At 38.1% G+C, this 21,856-nt stretch overlaps 1 protein-coding gene across 2 annotated transcripts in view; it reads left to right on the forward strand.

Moving 5' to 3' along the window:
- Positions 1-21,856, forward strand: part of DNAJC3 (DnaJ heat shock protein family (Hsp40) member C3) — a 90,607-nt gene that overhangs the window by 25,223 nt on the left and 43,528 nt on the right. For both annotated transcript variants that reach the window (XM_079903487.1, XM_079903488.1), the window contains exons 3-4: positions 4,144-4,268; positions 6,460-6,534. In XM_079903487.1, coding sequence (XP_079759613.1) covers positions 4,144-4,268; positions 6,460-6,534 — 200 coding nt within the window. The remainder of the gene's footprint in view (positions 1-4,143; positions 4,269-6,459; positions 6,535-21,856) is intronic.

A 21,856-nucleotide genomic window follows, 5' to 3' on the forward strand; every position in this document is an offset into this window, starting at 1 on the left:
TGTCCCTTGTTGGAGTTATCAGGAATTTGTTTCCATTTCCTTTCATTTGATTACAAGGTGCTATAGAGACACGAAAAATGAATTCACTCAAGGAATGTATTTTTTTCTAGAGTGAGGTAAGCATATAAATAATTGATATCAGGAGGTAGTGATAAGTGTTAGGTGCTGTGGGAGATATATATTATAGAGTGTTATGGAAACCGAAGTAATGGAAGGTTTATTTTCACATGTGTAATCAAAAAAGTCATTTGAGCTGTGCCTCAGAGATGGAGTAGGTTTTGGACATATGAAGATGTGTGGTGTAAACTCTAGGCCTTAAATCATGTCATTTCTAGTATTTCTTACTCTTCGATTAGTGTAAATAAGTCATGGAGAACTTAACTTTTTTTTTCCTTTTTAAAATTTTTTATTTTATATTGGAGTATAATTGATTAACAATGTTGTGTTAGTTTAAGGTGTATAGCAGGGTGATTCAGTTATAAAGATACATGTATCTATTCGTTTTCAAATTCTTTTCCTGTTTAGGTTATTACAGAATATTGAGCAGAATTCCCTGTGCTTTACAGTAGGTCCTTGTTGGTTATCTGCTTTAAATATAGCAGTGTGTACATGTCAATCCCAATCTATCCCTCCCCCTCCTCCCCCCTGGTAACCATAAGTTTGTTCTCTAAGACTATGAGTCTCTTTCTGTTTCATAAATAAGTTCATTTGTATTCTTTTTTTTTTTTAGATTCTTCGTATAAGCAATATCATGTATTTGTCTTTCTCTCTCTGACTTAACTCCACTTAGTATGATAGTCTCTAGGTCCATCCATCGTGCTGCAAATGGCATTATTTCATCCTTTTTAATGGCTGAGAAATATTCCATTGTATATATGTACCACATCTTCTTTATCCGTTCATCTGTCGATGGACATTTAGGTTGCTTCCACGTCTTGGCTATTGTAAACAGCACTGCAGTGAACATTGGGGTGCCTGTATCCTTTTGAACCATGTTTTTCTCCGAATACATGCGTAGGAGTGGGTAACTTCTTTAAAATTAATGAATATAAAAGTAATCCATGTTCATTGTGAAACATTTTGGAATATGTATATGAACTATATAAAGAAGAAAATCCAGTCTCTGCCCACGTAACTACTGTTGACCTGAAGTGAATTTCCTTCTGCTTTCAGACACAGTCACTGTAAGTTTCACTAATTCTTAGATGTCAGATCATTCTTATGGCCAGTTGTGCTGACCAAGTGCCATATATTTTACATTTATTGCACATTCTAAATCAAATATGAATTGAACCAGAAATATTATATATCTGGCTAGTATGCGCTAAATATAGTTCCTCTGTTTCTTACTCATTCTTCAAGCTAATTACAATTTTTGTGGGAAATAACCTGTATTTCCCACAAAGTCATTAGCAAAGGCTACTGACTTTGCTCTTTTGTCCTTACCTTCCAAGGGAAATTGATCAGGGAAGAAAGTTCAGTGATGCTTAGCTGGGAACATATATGGATTTTTTGTTTTTTTATTTTAGATTTAAGGAAAAGAAGTCTTATATTGTTAAAATGCCCAATTCTCTTATTTTTTCAAAAATAGTCCTGTTTTTCCCCTGACTGCCTCATTCTTTTGCTTTTTTTATTGTAGTAAAATATACATAACAAAATTTACCATTTTAACCATTTTTAAGCATGTAGTTCAGTGGCATTAAGTGCATTCACATCGTTGTGCAACTATTACCACCATCCAGCTCCAGAACTTTTTCATCATCCCAGACTGAAGCTCTATACCCATTAAACAATTGTTCCCCATTTCTGATCCCCGTCTCTTCTCGGTCCTTCCTTGGCAACCACCATTCTAATTTCTGTCTCTATAAATTTGACTACTCTAGGTACCTCATAGAAGTAGAATTGTACAATATTTGTCTTTTTGTGTCTGGCTTATTTCACTTAGGATGATGTCTTCAGGGTTCCTCTGTAATGTAGCATTCATCAGAATTCCATCCCTTTTTTAAGGCTGAATATATTCCACTGTATGTGTATACCACATTTTATTTATCTACTCATCCACCGGTGGACATTTAGGTTGTTTCCACCTTTGGGCTATTGTGAATAATGTCACTGTGAATATGGGTGTACAAATACCAGCTTTCAGTTCTTTTTTTTTAAAGGTTATACTTCATTTATAGTTATAAAATATTGGCTATATTCCTCATATTGTACAATGTATCCTTGTAACTTACACCTAATATTTTGTGCCTCTTAATCCCCTACCCCTATATTGCCCCTCCCCTTTTCCCTCGCCCCCACTGGTAACCACTAGCTTGTTCTCTATATCTGTGCGTCTGCTTCTTTTTTTTGTTATATTCACTAGTTTGTTGCATTTTTTAGATCCCACATATAAGTGATATCATACAGTATTTGTCGTTTTCCGTCTGACTTATTTCACTTAGCATAATGCCCTCCAAGTCCATCCATGTTGCTATAAATGGCAAAATTTCCTTCATTTTTATGGCTAATATCCCATTGTATATATATACACATCTTCTTTATCCATTAATCTGCTGATGGACACTTAGGTTGCTTGCATGTCTTGGCAGTCAGCTTTCATTTCTTTTGGGTATGTGTACTCAGAAGTAGAATTGGTGGTTCATAGGGTGATTCTGTGTTCAGTGTGTAAGGAGCCTCCGTATTGTGTTTCACAGCAGCCACACCAGTTTACATTCCCTCCAGCAGTGCACACGGGCTCCAAGTTCTCCACACTCTTACTAATCCTCCCTCCCTCCCTCCCTCCCTCCCTTCCTCCCTCCCTTCCTTCCTTCCTTCCTTCCTTCCTTCCTTTCTCCCATTCTCCCTTTCTCCTTCTTCTTTCCCTTTCTTTTCCTTTTCTTTTTTTCTTTCTTTCCTTTCCTTCTCCCTTTCTGTCTTCTTTTTCTCCCCTTTCTTATCCTAATGGGTGTGAAGTGGTATCTCAGTGTGGTTTTGATTTGCATTTTCCTAATGATTAGTGATGTTGAGCATCTTTTCATGTGCTTATTGGCCATTTGTGTATCTTCTTTCATATATGGTTTTATAGCCTGTTTTCTCTTCCTGCCTTAACTCCCCCCAGCAGTACTTCAGGTAGTTTTCAATGCCGTTAACAACTCCTTAAAATCATAATTTTGAGTGATTATATACTATCCCGCCATATAGGTTCCCATACTGTAATGTTTTACAAATGATAAGACCTTCAGGGATAGAACTTTTAGGGAATTTTAGTTGTAAATCTTACGGTAGTGAATATCTGTGTGCATAAATATTTATTTTTTTAAGGTACATGACGATTTGGTCAAGATAATTTTTAAGAAAACAAAATGTATATATATTGCTTTTTAGAAGGATTGTTTGGCAGCATGAGGTTTACTTCTCATTGAATTTACTCCTTCCCCCATTTTGTAGGTGCTGAGCAGAGTAGAGTTAGTTCAGGCACCTAACTCATCTGTCTGCTTTCCTTCCTTCAGATATTGTTAACGACTCTAGCCTTACTCTCTGGTCTCACTCTCTCTTCCATTCTCCTTTGTCCCATGGTCTGTACCTTTACTTCTTCACTGCCATTTTAGTTGGAGTTTGGGAGAGAGCAGTTGCACATTCAGTATATCAGTTTAAATGGAAGTCTGTAATTTTCTAAAATCCTGTGAGTAAGTGCAAAGTCCATATTCTCAATCAGAATTTCACTTAAGAAAATTTCAACAAAGACAAACAGAATTGCAAACAGAATTGGATACTTATAAAAGTTAAGAGTTGAATATAGTTAATATTCTAGACCAAAGGTAGGCAAACTTTTTTCCCTAAGGGACCAGATAATAAATGTTTTAGGCGTTGCAGCCACGTAGTGTCTTGCATATTTTTCTATTTTTTTGACAACTCTTTAAAAATTTAAAGAATATTAACTTGAAGTCTGTGGGTTGTTTTGGGCTCAGAGGCTACCAGTTTGCTGAGCCCCTGTTCTGGATTTATTTGCAGTGATCTTGCTAGGCAAAATGACCCAGTATTGATGAAGAAATTCTTTTCTTAATGCCTTTGCTAGTAGAATTGCAAACTCTAATACTGTTCAGATGACTTGGTTTTTTGAATAAAGTACTGAGAGTTAATATTTGTTATTTTAATTTTCAGATGGTGACCCTGATAACTATATTGCTTATTATCGGAGAGCTACTGTCTTCTTAGCTATGGGCAAATCAAAAGCAGCACTTCCTGATTTAACTAAAGTGATTGAATTGAAGATGGATTTCACTGCAGTAAGTTCATCTAAATTTTCTTTAAAGGAAAATTTAAGGAAACTCGGAAGAGGTGATTTGTTTCTTAAGGTGAAGACTGGCATGCTAGGCATAGCTGGAGGATGTAGAAAGCCACTCTGATGTAGTGGACCAGGCAACAAGAGAAACTCAGTCCCTGGAATCAAAGGCCTGTGTGAAGGAGGCACAGGGGAGTGGGTACATTAGGTGATTTTTAGAAGGTTGGTAGTGATGTTAGCCTTGTGGTTTAGAAGGATATCTGTGTGGAGGATGGAGTGTAGGGCAAGATGTGAGGCTGAGAAATGAGCTGATTAAGAGACTGTTGAACTAAGAGGCTGTCAGGTGGCTGATGACAGTTTCAATTAAGGGTGTGGTGGGAAGAATAAAGAAGAGGGTGTAGCTTAATTAAGCAGTGGTTTGTGATGAGAGTACAGTGCTGAATGACACAAGAGTCCTGCCCTGAACCAACACTCAAGCTTCAGAAGTGGAGGAATTTACGGTCTAACAGGATATCTTGACAATTGGCAGGTCACTGTAATAGCTTAAAATAATAGGACCCAATTATATTGTTTCAAAATTAATTTGGTAATTCACTTATTGTTTATGTCCTGCCATAATCCAGAAAGTATTCGAGATGATTGATTAGATATGGGTGAACATTTGGTTTGAAATATTACTATTATTTTAAGATGGAATTCACAAGTGTCAGTTTTTTCTTTATTACTTTACCCAGCTAAGCATAACCTTCCACAGAGGTTAAGTACCTCATCTTCCTAGTATTATAGTACTTATTAGCTAGTTGAAGTGGCTTTAATCTTGCTTTTTATGTGTGTTGATGCATTTTACAGAGGATTAGGGAAGTTTTTAAGTACTGTAAAAGTAATATATAAGTTTTAGTAGAATATTGGTGTGGTTTCTGTCTTATGGTAGACATTGATCATCAGAGAGTTGGTATTCTTGGGAGAGATGGGATTATGCGCATTAGAAGAGGAATATCAGAGATGATTGATGGATGTTAAAAGGAAGAGGCATTGTTATTCTGGTTATAGTGGAATAAATATGTGCATTAAGAGTTAATAAAAAAAAACTATTTCTAGTCCTTTGATTGGTAGAGTCCCAAATTATAACAACTTTTATTATAGTGGTAAAAAGTTATCATGCTGGCTTAAAGTACTTTTTAAGTGAGATATAACTCACATATCATCAAATTCACCCTTTTTTTTTTAAAGAATGTGACCATTTTTTAATATTTATTTATTTGGTTGCATCAGGTCTTAGTTGTGGCTCACCAGCTCCTTAGTTGGGGCACGTGGGCTCCTTAGTTGGGGCATGTGGGTTCCTTAGTTGCGGCAGGTGGGCTCCTTGGTTGCGGCAGGCATGCTCTTTAGTTGCGGCATGTTAACTCTTAGTTGCGGCATGCATATGGGATCTAGTTCTCCGACCAGGGTTCGAACCTGGGCCCCCTGCATTGGGAGCGCGGAGTCTTGTCCACTGCGCCACCGGGGAAGTCCCCTCACCCTTTTTTAAAGTGTGCAATTCAGCAGTTTTTATTATATTCACAAGGTTCTGCAAACATCGTCATTATCTAGTTCCAGAGTGTTTTTATCACCCCCCACCCAAAGAAACCCTGTACCCATTAGGAGTCACCTCCCATTTCTGTCTTAGCCCCTGGCACCTTCTGTCTCTATGGATTTGTCTGACTTGGATATTTCATATAAACGAAATCATACAATATGTCGCCTTTTGTGTCTGACTTCTTTCACTTAGCATAATGTTTTCAAGTTTCATCCATATTGTAGTATGTGTCAGTAGTTCATTCCTTTTTATGGCTGAATGATATTCCATTGTATGGACATATCACATTTGCTTATTGATTTATTAGTTGATGGGCATTTGGTTTGTTTCTACTTTTTGGCTATTGCTATGAACATTTATGTCCAAGATTTTGTGAGGACACGTTTTCTTTTTTTTTTTTTTGAGATATAGTAAAATGTATATTTAAAGGAAGCATACTTTAACAAAATTTATACACATTCATTGGTTCCAGGAATTATTCTCAGAGTGTGAAGTCAAATGGGCATAGGAAAATTTAATATTTCATTAATATTTCATTAGCTTATTTAGTTTTATTCTTTGTGTTTAAAGAAAATTTAGAAATTCATAGTACTCAGTATACTTTTTTTTGTTTTTCTAGGCAAGATTACAGAGAGGTCACTTGTTACTCAAACAAGGAAAACTTGATGAAGCAGAAGATGATTTTAAAAAAGTGGTAAGTTAAGTTCAATTTGTTTATGGCTCTGTGAAGATATTTTGAGTGAACATACTGAACTTATTTTTTTATATTAAGACATTTAATAATCATTTTATACCTGAAAGGGAAAATCATTGGATTTATGTGTGTAAGATCCATAGTTCCTGAATTAATATTTAGTGGCTGGCATCAAAGAATCATTTTAACAGATGGAAGGTAAAGTGTATGGAATAGATAAGTAACCCTAACTCAGTTTATATAGCTCATGTTCTGCCTTGTCCTCCATGAGAATCTAAAGATGTCAGCTGAGCTATTCTAAAAGTTGCCTGAGTGACCTGGGAAACCCTTTATTTGATTTGAAAGGAATAATGAAACAGATCTTAAGAGGAAATTTTGCAGTCACCCACATGACCACTTTAAAAAGTATAGTGTTTTGGGTTTGTTGGGGGAAGTGTTAGAGATTACATGTAATTGAAGGGGTTATATCCTGAAAAAGGATTTGAAGAGAGACAGCTAGCTAATGTCTTTATGCCCTCATGGGACTTGTTTTAAGACCTGCTTTTTTGTTCCACATGGATTTGATTCTGGAGGTCTAGAAAGGGTATGTCTATGTATATATATATATATATGTATCTCCCATTGTTCATTATTTGCATTTTTGTAGTTTATCAAAATGCTTAGTTACCGTGATGATAACCACTATGAAAATAAAACTAAAATTTTTAATGTTTTCATAACCTTTGTCATAATATTCAGACAGGTGCAGACAAATCCAGAATACATTAGAAGTTAACTGTATTGAATCAGAAACTATCTCATGGTCTTAATAAAGTTCGATGTCATTTTCTGTTTATCTAATCTACCTTGCTACGTGGGAACGTGTTAGAGAGGAGGCTGAAGGACAGGTGATGGGGAGGTAAAGTGCTGGAGTGACCTTTCCCTAGCCTCGGTCCTTTGTACCCAGCAAGTGTTGTGTAAAAATTTGTTAAATGGATGAGTGATAAAACATAAGAATGTATTTCCTTCTTTTAAACAAATACTTAAATCTATTACTTAGAATTCTTTTCCAGTTACAAAGGCTAGAGTAGCCTTTTAGAAATACCACAATTTAGAATAAAGCTTTATCACAAATTAGTCCTTACTGAGTATTGAATATATCCTTTTGGAAAAGTGTGGATATGTCTTGAGTTAATGTCTTTTCTGTCATCAATATTAAAACCTCTCGGAAATAAGAAGGGGACTTTCATGAAACTTTACACTTTTGATTGTCCTCTGAGAGTCGTGCTTCTGCTAGTGTGTTCTTAAAACCACCCTTGCTATTATTGTTATAGGATTCTTCCATGAGAATGTGCATCTGTATTGAATGATATTTTCCTTTTACTTGAAATCTTTATTGAGATAATTGTAGATGCCCATGTAATTGTAAGTAATAATACATAGAGGTCCTGTGTACCCTTTACTCACTACCCAGTTTCTCCCAATGATAACATCTTTTAAAACTATATTATGGCATTACGGCCTGGATATTGACATTGATATAATCTACCAGTCTATTCAGATTCCTCAGTCTTACTAATATTCATTTCTCTATATGTATTTAATTCTATACACTTTTTCCTGTATCCATCACCACAGTCAAGATACTGAACAGTCCTCTTGCCACAAGGATCCCTTCTGTTGCCCTTTTATAACCACACCCACTCCCCTCCCATACTGCTTCAGCCCCTCATTCATAACGCCTGGCAACCACTAATTTGTTACTTGTTTCTTAAAGTTTGACGTTTGAAAAATGTTACATATGTGGTCTCAAATGTTATGTAACCTTTTGGAATTTTCTTATTCAGCATAATTCCCTGGAGATTCACGCAGACTGTTGCATTATATATCACTTAGCTATTTCTTTTAATTGCTGAGTATTGCATGGTATGTGTGTGATGCATTTTATTCATCTGTTCATCAGTTGATAGACATTTGGGTTATTTCCTCTCCTTTCCTGGCAAGGACTCAGTGAATGAAAAGCCACGGACTCTGTTTACTACAGCCCTCCCAACTTTCTTTTCCCCTCTATAAAAGTGCTCTCCTTCCCTTGCTGTCTGGGGAGTTGCACATAGCTTGCCATGGTCGCAGACCCCAAACTGCAGTTCTTTGCTGATCCCGAATAAATACAACTTTGCTGGAGAAATATTTGGCAATCTATTTGTTTTAGGTCAACATTTTGGGATCAGAGAAGACTCCCAGTGGCTCCAGAGCTGGCAAGCAAACAGGTGCATTATCCATAAATGAGCTCATTGTTGCTCACTGCTTTTCTCACTGACCCTGGAATTTGAAGGTACATCTTTCTCATTGATCCCAGCTCATGCCCTCTTTGCATTTGAAGCTCTCCAGGCTTTATTTGGGATCTATTTTAAGGTTTCGTCTTACCGGTTAAGGCCTTGCTCTGTATGAGAGTACTCATTTGGCATTTTGGTCTGATTTTCAGATCAGACTGTTTTATTGAAGCTGGCTAGCCTTCCGCGCATTCCTTCGGAGACAGGGGCAGTTTCTCCTGAACCAGTTTAGCGATCGGCCCATTGCTTTGGAATAGGGGCTGTTCTCTGGAAACTGGATGGAAAAAGCCTTTGGTCTGTCTCTTCCAACACCAAGCTACACCAAGCTATCTCCTTAGAATTGGCTGGTATTAGCTTGCAAGCTGTCTGAATTGAGCTGTTTGAGCTGTAAACTGTTTAAGCTGTTTGAAAATTGTTCCTTTACTCTAGGAAAAAAATCTCTGAGAAATGGGATCCCAATACACAAATATTTTGAGGGCCCCCCCATGTTTAAAAACTATGGTCCTTCCTCATGTGCATTTCTAACAAAATGGACCAACCTGACTAAAGACCGTTTAGAATACCAGTGGCCATTATGGAGAACTTTTGAAATCCAGAAATGAAAGGAATGCCTATTTCAGTTGGTATTTTGAGGCTTCCTAATGTTATCAGAAGCCTAAAATTGTTTCTCTGCAAAATAAGATTTTAAGATTAACTGAGGCACACAAATGATTAAAGAAAAGTAAACTGGCTCCTGAAGCCTTAGGCTCTTCTTCCTTGGCTTTGAGGATCTGTTTATTAATTTTTCACAGTATGCATCGTTTGCAGGCTATTCCTGTGGAATGTAGGCACAGGTCTGAAATGTGTGTATATGTTCTGCATGGTGTAGAACATTTGTTGATATTTGCATTAGAAAGAGTGAGAAAACATGTGTATTTGCTTGTATATTGATAAAAGCCTTTGGAAAGATATGCAAGCAACTGATAATATCCGTTACCTCTTGGAGGAGAACTGTAAAGTGACCTTGGGAAGTTCTTACCTTCTGAGGACCTCATTTTCCTCATTGTGAAGCATAGAAATTGAAGAGATGACATGGTCCAATCTTTATTGTTTGGTACCATAAAATGGTTTGAAAAGATAAATTTTATATTATGACTATATTTTATCTTTGCCAATTAAAGAATTCTTATATTTTATTTTTTGATGATCTGTGAATATAGATGATATATAATTTATTTTCTTTCTACGTTCTTAAGTGAGCTTTTTGTGGTATTTAAGAGAGTTTACCAGTCTATAAAGTCCATAAAGATTTCATCTTACTAATAACAATATACAGTCAGGTAGCTACATTCAGTTACAGATTTTACACCTTGGAATAGAAGTTTGAATATGCTTAATCTCTTTCTGAGCTACAATGAGAATTTCATATTTGTTAAGTGTACAGGTTACTCTGCTGCCAGAGGGTCTCCTGTAAACAGGGTTGCCTCAGGTCCATACTGGTTGTCGTAGTCCTGGAAAGGATCTTAGATGGTTTAGTTTGTCTTCAAGCTATCAGTGACTCCTGTAACCAGTGCCTACGGTCATTTCTTAGTTCAGTGAGTGTTTTAGTGCATATTTGCAAGTCAGAGCGGTAGGGTTAGAGGGTTGCTGACAAAGAAAACTAGTCTCTTAGGATAGCGTATGATAAGTACTATGATTGAGCCTGTGGGAACATACCAGTAGAGTTACCTAACTGAGCTGGGAGTTGGGGGTCTGGGGTCAAAAAGGGCTTTCCTAAAGGAGGAAGAGCATGCATTTATGATCTCACAGTTCATGGGGTCAGGAATTTGGACAGGGTTAGTTGGGTCCTCTGCTCTAGCATCTCTCACAGGCTACAAAGTGCCAGATGGGGCTGTAGTGTTATCTGAAGGCTTAGTTGATGAAGGAATTGCTTCCAAACTCACTTGGTTGTTGGCAGGATGAGTTTTTTTTTTTTTTTAAGAGCATCAGCTTTATTGGTCATTTGTGCTTTGGAAATGTGTGTGAGTGAGAGTCCCCTGAGGAGGGGGCTGGGTCTCTGCCTGGTCACTGCTGGTTCCTCTTGAGCTGTTAGACTGACTTTGGTTTCTTCCAAGCTATTGACCAGAGGCTTCCCTCGATTCTTTCTTACCTGGGCCTCTCCATAAAGCATCTCACTACCTGGCAGGCTTGCATCATCAAAGTGAGCAAGTGAGAAGGCAAGAGATTACCAGCAAGAGACAGAATGCCAGCAAGATGGAAGTCACAGTGTTTTGTACATAATCAGGGAAGTGACATCCTGTCACCTTTGTCATGTTCTGTTTGTTAAAAGGAGTTACCAGCTCTATCCCATACTCTAGGGGAGGGGATGACACAAAGGAATAAATTCCAGGGGGGGTGCATCTCAGAAGTCAAACAACCTGCTGTTTTCACTTGAGGTACCAAATTAGGGGTGTATTTAGATTAGAGTAGAGTAGATTAGAGGGCAACTTACCTCTTTCAAGTCCCCATCCCATAGTTATTACAGGGTTTTTGTTTTTTTATAACCATCTTTATAATTGAAGTACAGTTAATTTACAAAATTATGTTAGTTTCAGTTGTACAGCAAAGTTGATTAAGTTATACATGTGTAAAATCTATTCTTTTTCAGATTCTTTTCCATTATAAATTATTACAAGATATTGAATATAGTTCCCTGTGCTATACAGTAGGTCCTTGTTGTCTATCTGTTTTATGTATAGTAGTGTGTATATGTGAATACCAAACTCCTAATTTATCCCCCCCTCCCACCGCTATCCCCTTTGGTAGCTATAAGTTTGTTTTCTATGTCTGTGAGTCTATTTCTGTCTTCTAAATAAGTTCATTTGTATCATTTTTTTAGATTCCACATGTAAGTGGTATCATATGATATTTGTCTTTCTCTCTCTGACTTCACTTGGTATGATAACCTCTAGGTCCATCCATGTGGCTGCCGATGGCATTATTTCATTCTTTTTATGGCTGAGTAATATTCCATTGTGTGTGTGTGCGTGTATGTATGTATATCTGCACACCACATTTTGTTTTTTTGTTTTATTTTACATTTTTATTGCAGTATAGTTGCTTTACAGTGTTGTGTTTATACTGTACAGCAAAGTGAATCAGCTATACATATATCCCCTCTTTTTTGGATTTCCATCCTATTTAGGTCACCACAGAGCACTTAGTACAGTTCCCTGTGCTATACAGTAGGTTCTCATTAGTTATCTATTTTATTTTATTTATTTATTTTTAATATCTTTATTGAAGTATAATTGCTTTACAATGGTTTGTTAGTTTCTGCTGGATAACAAAGTGAATCAGCTATACATATACATATATCCCCATATCTCTTCGCTCTTGCATCTCCCTCCCTCCCACCCTCCCTATCCCACCCCTCTAGGTGGTCACAAAGCACCGAGCTGATCTCCCTGTGCTATGCGGCTGCTTTCCACTAGCTATCTATTTTACATATGGTAGTGTATATATGTTCATGCCACTCTCTCACTTCGTCCCAGCTTACCCTTTCCCCCCGCATATCCTGAAGTCCATTCTGTAGTAGGTCTGCGTCTTTATTCCCGTCTTGCCCCTAGGTTCTTCATGACCTTTTTTTTTTTTCCCTTAGATTCCGTATATATGTGTTAGCATACGGTATTTGTTTTTCTCTTTCTGACTTACTTCACTCTCTATGACAGACACTAGGTCCATCCACCTCACTACAAATAACTCAATTTCATTTCTTTTTATGGCTCAGTAATATTCCGTTGTGTATATGTGCCACATCTTCTTTATCCATTCATCTGTTGATGGACACTTACGTTGCTTCCATGACCTGGCTGTTGTAAATAGTGCTGCAATGAACATTGTGGTACATGACTCTTTTTGAATAATGGTTTTCTCAGGGTATATGCCCAGTGGTGGGATTGCTGGGTCGTATGGTGGTTCTATTTTTAGTCTTTTAAGGAACCTCCATACTGTTCTCCAAGTGGCTGTATCAATTTACATTCCCACCAACAGTGCAAGCAGGTTCCCTTTTCTCCACACCCTCTCCAGCATTTATTGTTTGTAGATTTTTTGATGATGGCCATTCTGACCAGTGTGAGATGATATCTCGTTGTAGTTTTGATTTGCATTTCTCTAATATTAATGATGCTGAGCATCCTTTCATGTGTTTGTTGGCAGTCTGTGTATCTTCTTTGGAGAAATGTCTATTTAGGTCTTCTGCCCATTTTTGGATTGGGTTGTTTGTTTTTTTGATATTGAGCTGCATGTGCTGCTCGTAAATTTTGGAAATTAATCCTTTGTCAGTTGCCTCATTTGGAAATATTTTCTCCCATTCTGAGGGTTGTCTTCTCATCTTGTTTATTGTTTACTTTGCTGTGCAAAAGCTTTTAAGTTTCATTAGGTCCCATTTGTTTATTTTTGTTTTTATTTCCATTTCTCTAGGCGGTGGGTCAAAAAGGATCTTGCTGTGATTTATGTCATAGAGTGTTCTGCCTATGTTTTCCTCTAAGAGTTTTATAGTGTCTGGCCTTACATTTAGGTCTTTAATCCATTTTGAGTTTATTTTTGTGTTTGGTGTTAGGGAGTGTTCTAATTTCATTCTTTTACATGTAGCTGTCCAGTTTTCCTAGCACCACTTATTGAAGAGGCTGTCTTTTCTCCACTGTATATTCTTGCCTCCTTTATCAAAGATAAGGTGACCATAGGTGCATGGGTTTATCTCTGGACTTTCTATCCTGTTCCATTGATCTCTATTTCTGTTTTTGTGCCAGTACCATACTGTCTTGATTACTGTAGCTTTGTAGTATAGTCTACAGTCTGGGAGCCTGATTCCTCCAGCTCCATATTTCTTTCTCAAGATTGCTTTGGCTATTCGTGGTCTTTTGTGTTTACATACAGATTGTGAGATTTTCTGTTCTAGTTCTGTGAAAAATGCCATTGGTAGTTTGATAGGGATTGTGTTGAGTCTGTAGATTGCTTTGGGTAGTTTAGTCATTTTCAGAATGTTGATTCTTCCAATCCAAGGACATGGTATATCTCTCCATCTATTTGTATCATCTTTAATTTACTTTATCAGTGTCTTATAATTTTCTGCATACAGGTCTTTTGTCTCCTTTTGTAACTTTATTCCTAGTTATTTTATTTTTTTTGTTGCAGTGGTCAGTGGGAGTGTTTTCTTAATTTCACTTTCAGAGTTTTCATCATTAGTGTATAGGAATGCCAAGATTTCTGGGCATTAATTTTGTATCCTGCTACTTTTACCAAATTCATTGATTAGCTCCAGTAGTTTTCTGGTAGCATCTTTAGGATTCTCTATGTATAGTATCGTGTCATCTGCAAACAGTGACAGCTTTACATCTTCTTTTCCTTGGATTCCTTTTATTTCTTTTTCTTCTCTGATTGCTGTGGCTAAAACTTCCAAAACTATGTTGAATAATAGTAGTGAGAGTGGGAAACCTTGTCTTGTTCCTGATCTTAGTGGAAATGGTTTCAGTTTTTCACCATTGAGGACGATGTTGGCTGTGGGTTTGTCATATATGGCCTTTATTATGTTGAGGTAAGTTCCCTCTATGCCTACTTTCTGGAAGGTTTTTATCATAAATGGGTGTTGAATTTTGTTGATAGCTTTCTCTGCATCTATTGAGATGATCATATGGTTTTTCTCCTTCAGTTTGTTAATATGGTGTATCACATTGCTTGATTTGCATATATTGAAGAATCCTTGCATTACTGGGATAAACGCCACTTGATCATGGTGTATGATGCTCTTAATGTGCTGTTGGATTCTGCTTGCCTGTAGTTTGTTGAGGATTTTTGCATCTATGTTCATCAGTGATATTGGCCTGTAGTTTTCTTTCTTCATGACATCTTTGTCTGGTTTTGGTATCAGGGTGATGATGGCCTCATAGAATGAGTTTGGCCCCGTAGAATGAGTTTCTTCCCTATATTTGGAAGAGTTTGAGAAGGATAGGTGTTATCTCTTCTCTAAATGTTTGATAGAATTCGCCTGTGAAGCCATCTGGTCCTGGGCTTTTGCTTGTTTGAAGATTTTTAATCACAGTTTCAATTTCAGTGCTTGTGATTGGTCTGTTCATATTTTCTATTTTTTCCTGGTTCAGTCTCATAAGGTTGTGCATTTCTAAGAATTTGTCCATTCCTTCCAGGTTGTCCATTTTATTGGCACATGGTTGCTTGTAGTAATCTCTCATGATACTTTGTATTTCTGCAGTGTCAGTTGTTACTTCTCCTTTTTCATTTCTAATTCTATTGATTTAAGTCTTTTCCCTTTTTTTTCTTGATGAGTCTGGCTAATGGTTTATCAATTTTGTTTATCTTATCAGAACCAGCTTTTAGTAGTATTGATCTTTGCTATCGTTTCCTTCATTTATTTTTCACTTAATTCTGACCTGATGTTTATGATTTCTTTCCTTCTGTTAACTTGGGGGGCTTTTTGTTCTCCTTTCTCTAACTGCTTTAGATGTAAGGTTAGGCTTTTTTATTTCAGATGTTTCTTGTTTTTTGAGACAGGGTTGTATTGCTATAAACTTCCCTCTTAGAAGTGCTTTTGCTGCATCCCATAGGTTTTGGGTCATCATGTTTTCGGTCATCATGTTTTCATTGTCATTTGTTTCTAGGTATTTTTTGATTTCCTCTTTGATTTCTTCAGTGATCTGTTGGTTATTTAGTAGTGTATTGTTTAGCCTCCATGTGTTTGTATTTTTTACAGATTTTTTCCTGTAATTGATATCTAGTCTCATAGCGTTGTAGTCAGATAAGATACTTGATACGATTCAATTTTCTTAAATTTACCAAGGCTTGATTTGTGACCCAAGATATGATCTATCCTGGAGAATATTCCATGAGCACTTGAGAAGAAAGTATAATCTGCAATTTTTGGATGGAATGTCCTATAAATATCAATTAAGTCCATCTTGTTTAATTTATCATTTAAGCTTGTGTGTCCTTATATATTTTCATTTTGGATGATCTGTCCACTGATGAAAGTGGGGTGTTAGAAAGTTCCCTACTATGATTGTGTTATTGTTGATTTCCTCTTTTATGGCTGTTAGCATGTGCTTTAATGTATTGAGGTGCTCCTATGTTGGGCGCATAAATATTTACAGTTGTTATATCTTCTTCTTGGATTGACCCCTTGGTCATTATGTAGTGTCCTTTTTTGTCTCTTGTAATAGTCTTTATTTTAAAGTCTATTTTGTCTGATATGAGAATTGCTACTCCAGCTTTCTTTTGATTTCCATGGAGTATCATTTTCCGTCCCCTCACTTTCAGTCTGTACGTGTCCCTAGGTCTGAAGCGGGTCTCTTGTAGACAGCGTATGTATGGGTCTTATTTTTGTGTCCATTCAGCCAGTCTGTGTCTTTTGGTTTGAGCATTTAATCCATTTACGTTTAAGGTGCTTATCGATATGTATGTTCCTTGTACCATTTTCTTAATTGTTTTGGGTTTGTTATTGTAAGTCTTTTCCTTTTCTTGTGTTTCCTGCCTAGAGAAGTTCCTTTAGCATTTACTGTAGAGCTGGTTTGGTGGTGCTGAATTCTCTTAGCTTTTGCTTGTCTGTAAAGGTTTTAATTTCTCTGTCGAATCTGAATGAGATCCTTGCTGGGTAGAGTAATCTTGGTTGTAGGTTTTCCCCTTTCATCAGTTTAAATATGTCCTGCCAGTCCCTTCTGGCTTCCAGAGTTTCTGCTGAAAGATCACCTGTTAAGCTTACGGGGATTCCCGTGTATGATAATTGTTGCTTTTCCGTTGCTGCTTTTAATATTTTTTGTGTGTGTTTAATTTTTGATAGTTTGATTAATATGTGTCTTGCCATGTTTCTCCTTGGATTTATCCTGTATGGGACTCTCTGCGCTTCCTGGACTTGATTGACTATTTCCTTACCCATATTACGGAAGTTTTCAACTATAATCTCTTCACATATTTTCTGAGTCCCTTTTTTTTCCCCTTCTTCTTCTGGGACCCCTATAATTGGAATGTTGGTGTGTTTCTCTTGTCCCAGAGGTCTCTGAGTCTGTCCTCAATTCTTTTCATTCTTTTTTCTTTATTCTGCTCTGTGGTAGTTATTTCCACTATTTTATCTTCCAGGTCACTCATCCATTCTTCAGCCTCAGTTATTCTGTTGATTCCTTCTAGAGAATTTTTAGTTTCATTTATTGTGTTGTTCTTCATTGTTTGTTTGATCTTTAGTTCTTCTAGGTCCTTGTTAAACATTTCTTGTATTTTCTCCTTTCTATTTCCAAGATTTTGAATTATCTTTACTGTCATTACTCTGAATTCTTTTTCAGGTAGACTGCCTATTTCCTCTTCATTTGTTTGGTCTGGTGGGTTTTTACCCTGTTCCTTCATCTGCTGTGTATTTCTCTGTCTGCTCATTTTGTTTAACAGTGTGTTTGGGGTTTCCTTTTTGCAGGCTGCAGGTTTGTAGTTCCTGTTGTATTTGGTTTTTGCTCCCAGTGGGTAAGGTTGGTTCAGTGGGTTGTGTAGGCTTTCTGGTGGAAGAGAGTGGTGCCTGTGTTCTGGTGGATGAGGCTGGATCTTGTCTTTCTGGTGAGCCAGGACCATATCCAGTGGTGTGTTTTGGGGTGTCTGTGAACTTATGATTTTAGGCAGCCTCTCTGTTAATGGTTGGCTTGTGTTCCTGTCTTGCTAGTTGTTCGGCATAGGGTGTCCAGCACTGGAGCTTGCTGGTCGTTGAGTGGAGCTGGGTTTTAGCGTTGAGACGGAGATCTCTGGTAGAGCTTTTGCTGTTTGGTGTTACGTGGGGTTGGGACGTCTCCTGGGGACCAATGTCTTGAACTCAGCTCTCCCACCTCAGAGGCTCACGCCTGACACCTGGCCAGAGCACCAAGACCCTGTCAGCCACACGGCTCAGAAGAAAAGGGAGAAAAAAGAAGAAAGGAAGAAAGAAAAAATAAATAAAATAAAGGTATTAAAATAGAAAAAAATTAATAAAAATGAAAACATAAAATGTAATAAAAAAAAGAAAGAGAAAAGTGACCAACGAAACCAACAAACAAATCTACCAAAGATAACAAGTGCTAAAAACTATACTAAAAAAACCCCAAACAACAACAACTAAAAATGGACAATCAGAACCCTATGACAAATGGCAAAAGCAAAGCTATACAGAGAAAATCACACAAAGAAGCATCCCCATACACACTCACAAAAAGAGAAAAAGGGAAAAAAAATGTATATTAAAAAAAAGGAAGAGAGCAACCAAATCAATAAACATATCTACCAATGATAATAAGCTCTAAATACTAAATAAGATAAACATAAAACCAGAAACCAAATAGATGCAGAAAGCAAACCCCTAGTCTAAAGTTGCTCCCAAAGTCCACTGCCTCAATTTTGGGATGATTCATTGTCTATTCAGGTATTCCACAGGTGCAGGTATGTCAAGTTGATTGTGGAGATTTAATCCACTGCTCCTGAGGCTCCATGGAGAAATTTCCCTTTCTCTTCTTTGTTGACACAGCTCCTAGGGTTCAGCTTTGGATTTGGCCCCGCCTCTGCATGTAGGTCGCCTGAGGGTGTTTGTTCCCCACCCAGACAGGATGGGGTTAAAATAGTAGTTGATTAGGGGGCTCTGGCTCACTCAGGCCGAGGGGGGCAGGGAGGGATATGGAATGCGGGGCAAGCCTGCAGCAACAGAGGCCAGAGTGACGTTGCACCAGCCTGAGGCGCACCATGTGTTCTCCCGGGGAAGTTGTCCCTGGATCACGGGACCCTGGCAGTGGCGGGCCGCACAGGCTACCGAGACGGGAGGTGTGGACAGTGACCTGTGCTTCACACAGGCTTCTTGGTGGCGGCAGCAGCAGCCTTAGCATTTCATGCCTGTCTCTGGGGTCCGTGCTGGTAGCTGCAGCTCACGCCCGTCTCTGGAGCTCGTTTAGGTGGTGCTCTGAATCTGCTCGCCTTGTGCACCCTGAAACAGTGGTCTCTTGCCTGTTAGGCAGGTCCAGACTTTTTCCTGGACTCCCTCCCTGCTAGCTGTGGCACACTAGCCCCCTTCAGGCTGTGTTCATGCAGCCACCCCCAGTCCTCTCTCTGGGATCTGACCTCTGAAGCCCGAGCCTCAGCTCCCAGCCCCCGCCCACCCCAGCAGGTGAGCAGACAAGCCTCTCAGGCTGGTGAGTGCTGGTTGGCACCAATCCTCTGTGCGGGAATCTCTCCGCTTTGCCCTCCGCACCCCTGTTGCTGTGCTCTCCTCTGTAGCTCCGAAGCTTCCCCCCGCCCTCCTCCTGTCTCCGCCACTGAAGGGTCTTCCTAGTGTGTGGAAACTTTTCCTCCACAGCTCCCTCCCAGAGGTGCAGGTCTCGTTCCTATTCTTTTGTCTCTGTTTTTTCTTTTTTCTTTTGCCCTACCCAGGTATGTGGGGAGTTTCTTGCCTTTTGGGAAGTCTGAGGTCTTCTGCCAGTGTTCAGTAGGTGTTCTGTAGGAGTTGTTCCACATGTAGGTATAGTTTTGATGTATTTGTGGGGAAGAAGGTGATTTCTACGTCTTACTCCTCCACCATATTGAAGTTGTCCCCTAGTTACCTATTTTATACACATTATCAATAGTGTATATATGTCAATCCCAATTTGCCCATTCACCCCCCCTTCCCCCTTGGTATCCATACATTTGTTCTCTGTATCTTTGTCTCTATTTCTGCTTTGTAAATAAGATCGTCTATACCAATTATTTCAGATTCCACATATATGCATTAATATATGATATTCATTTTTCTCTTTCTGACTTCCTTCACTCTGTAAGACAGTCTCTAGGTCCTTCCACGTCTCTACAAATGACCCGATTTCAGTCCTTTTAATGGCTGAGTAGTATTCTTTGTGTGTGTGTGTGTGTGTGTGTGTGTGTGTGTGTGTGTGTGTGTGTGTATCTCCACACCACATCTGTTTTATCCATTCATCTGCTGAGGGACATTTAGGTTGCTTCCATTTCTTGGCTATTATAAACAGTGCTGCTGTGGATATTTGGATGCATGTATCTTTTCGAGTAGGGTTTTCTCTGGGTATATGCCCAGGAGTGGGATTGCAGGATCATGTGATAACTCTGTTTTTAGTTTTTTAAGGAACCTCCATACTGTTCTTCATAGTGGGCTGCACCAATTTGCATCCCCACCAACTTTGTAGGAGGATTGCTTTTTCTCCACACCCTCTCCAGCATTTATTGTTTGTAGGCTTCTTAATGTTGACCATTCTGACTGGTGTGAAGTGATACCTTATGGTAGTTTTGGTTTGCATTTCTTTAATAATTAGTGATGTTGAGCACCCTTTCATGTGCCTGTTGAGCATCTGTATGTCTTCTTTGGAGAAATGTCTGTTTAGGTCTTCTGCCCATTTTTCATTGGGTTGTTTGGTTTTTTTCATATTAAGCTGTATGAACTGTTTGTACATTTTAGAAATTAATACCCTGTCTGTAGCATCATTTGCAAATATTTTCCTCCAGTCTGCTGGTTGTCTTTTCATTTTGTTTGTGGTTTCCTTTGCTGTGCAAAAGCTTTTAAGTTTAATTGAGTTCCTTTTGTTTATTTTTGTTTTTATTACCATTACTCTGGGAGATGGATCCAAGAAGTATTGCTGGAATTTATGTCAAGGAGTGTTTTGCCTCCATTTTCCTCCAGGAGTTTTATAGTATCTGGTCTCACATTTAGGTCTTTAATCCATTTTGAGTTTATTTTTGTATTTAGTGTTAGGGAATGTTCTAATTTCAGTCTTTTTTTTTTTTTTTTTTTTTTTTTTTTTTTTTTTTTTTGCGGTACGCGGGCCTCTCACTGTTGTGGCCTCTCCCGTTGCGGAGCCGGACACGCAGGCTCAGCAGCCATGGCTCACGGGCACAGCTGCTCCGCAGCATGTGGGATCTTCCCGGACCGGGGCACGAACCCGTGTCCCCTGCATCGGCAGGCGGACTCTCAACCACTGCGCCACCAGGGAAGCCCTAATTTCAGTCTTTTACATGTAGCTGTCCAGTTTTCCCAGCACCACTTATTGAAGAGGCTGTCTTTTCTCCATTGTATATTCTTGCCTCCTTTGTTGTAGATTAATTGACCATAAGTGCATGGGTTTATTTCTGGGCTTTCTATCTTGTTCCATTGATCTCTATTTCTGTTTTTTGTGCCAGTACCACACTGTTTTAATTACTGTAGTTTTTTAATATAGTCTGAAGTTAGGGAGTGTGATTCCTCCAGCTCCGTTCTCTCTCAAGATTGTTTTGGTTATTCGAGGTTTTTTGTGTTTCTATACAAATTAAAAAAATTTTTGTTCTAGTTCTGTGAAAAATACCATTGGTAATTTGATAGGGGTTGCATTGAATCTGTAGATTGCCTTGGGTTCTATGGTTGTTTTAACCATGTTAATTCTTCCAGTCCAAGAACTTGGTGTATATTTCCATCTGTGTTGTCTTCAGTTTCTTTCACTAACATCTTAGAGTTCTCAGAGTACAGGTCTGTTGCCTCTTTAGGTAGGGTTATTCCTAGATATTTTATTCTTTTTGATGTGATAGTTAATGGGATTGTTTCCTTAATTTCTGTTTCTGATATTTCATTGCTAGTATATAGAAATTCAACAGATTTATTTATATTAATCTTGTATCCAGTAACTTTACCAAATTCATTGATGAGCTCTAGTAGTTGTCTGGTAGCATCTGTAGGATTTTCTATGTATAGCCTCATGTTGTCTGCAACAGTTTTACTTCTTCTTTTCCATTTTGGATTCCTTCTATTTGTTTTTTTTCTCTGATTGCTGTGGTTAGGACTTGAATAAAAGTGGTGAGAGTGGACATCCTTGTCTTGTTCCCAGTCTGAGAGGAAATGCTTTCAGCTTTTCACCATTGCGTGTGATGTTGGCTGTGGGTTTGTCATGTGTGACCTTTATTATGTTGAGGTATGTTCCCTCTATGCCCACTTTCTGAAGAGTTTTTTTAATCACAAGTGGATGTTGAATTTTATCTTTTCTGTATCTATTGAGATGATCATATAGTTTTTATTCTTT

Source organism: Stenella coeruleoalba (assembly GCF_951394435.1).
Source record: "Stenella coeruleoalba genome assembly, chromosome: 18".
NCBI classification, from domain to species: Eukaryota; Metazoa; Chordata; class Mammalia; order Artiodactyla; family Delphinidae; genus Stenella; species Stenella coeruleoalba.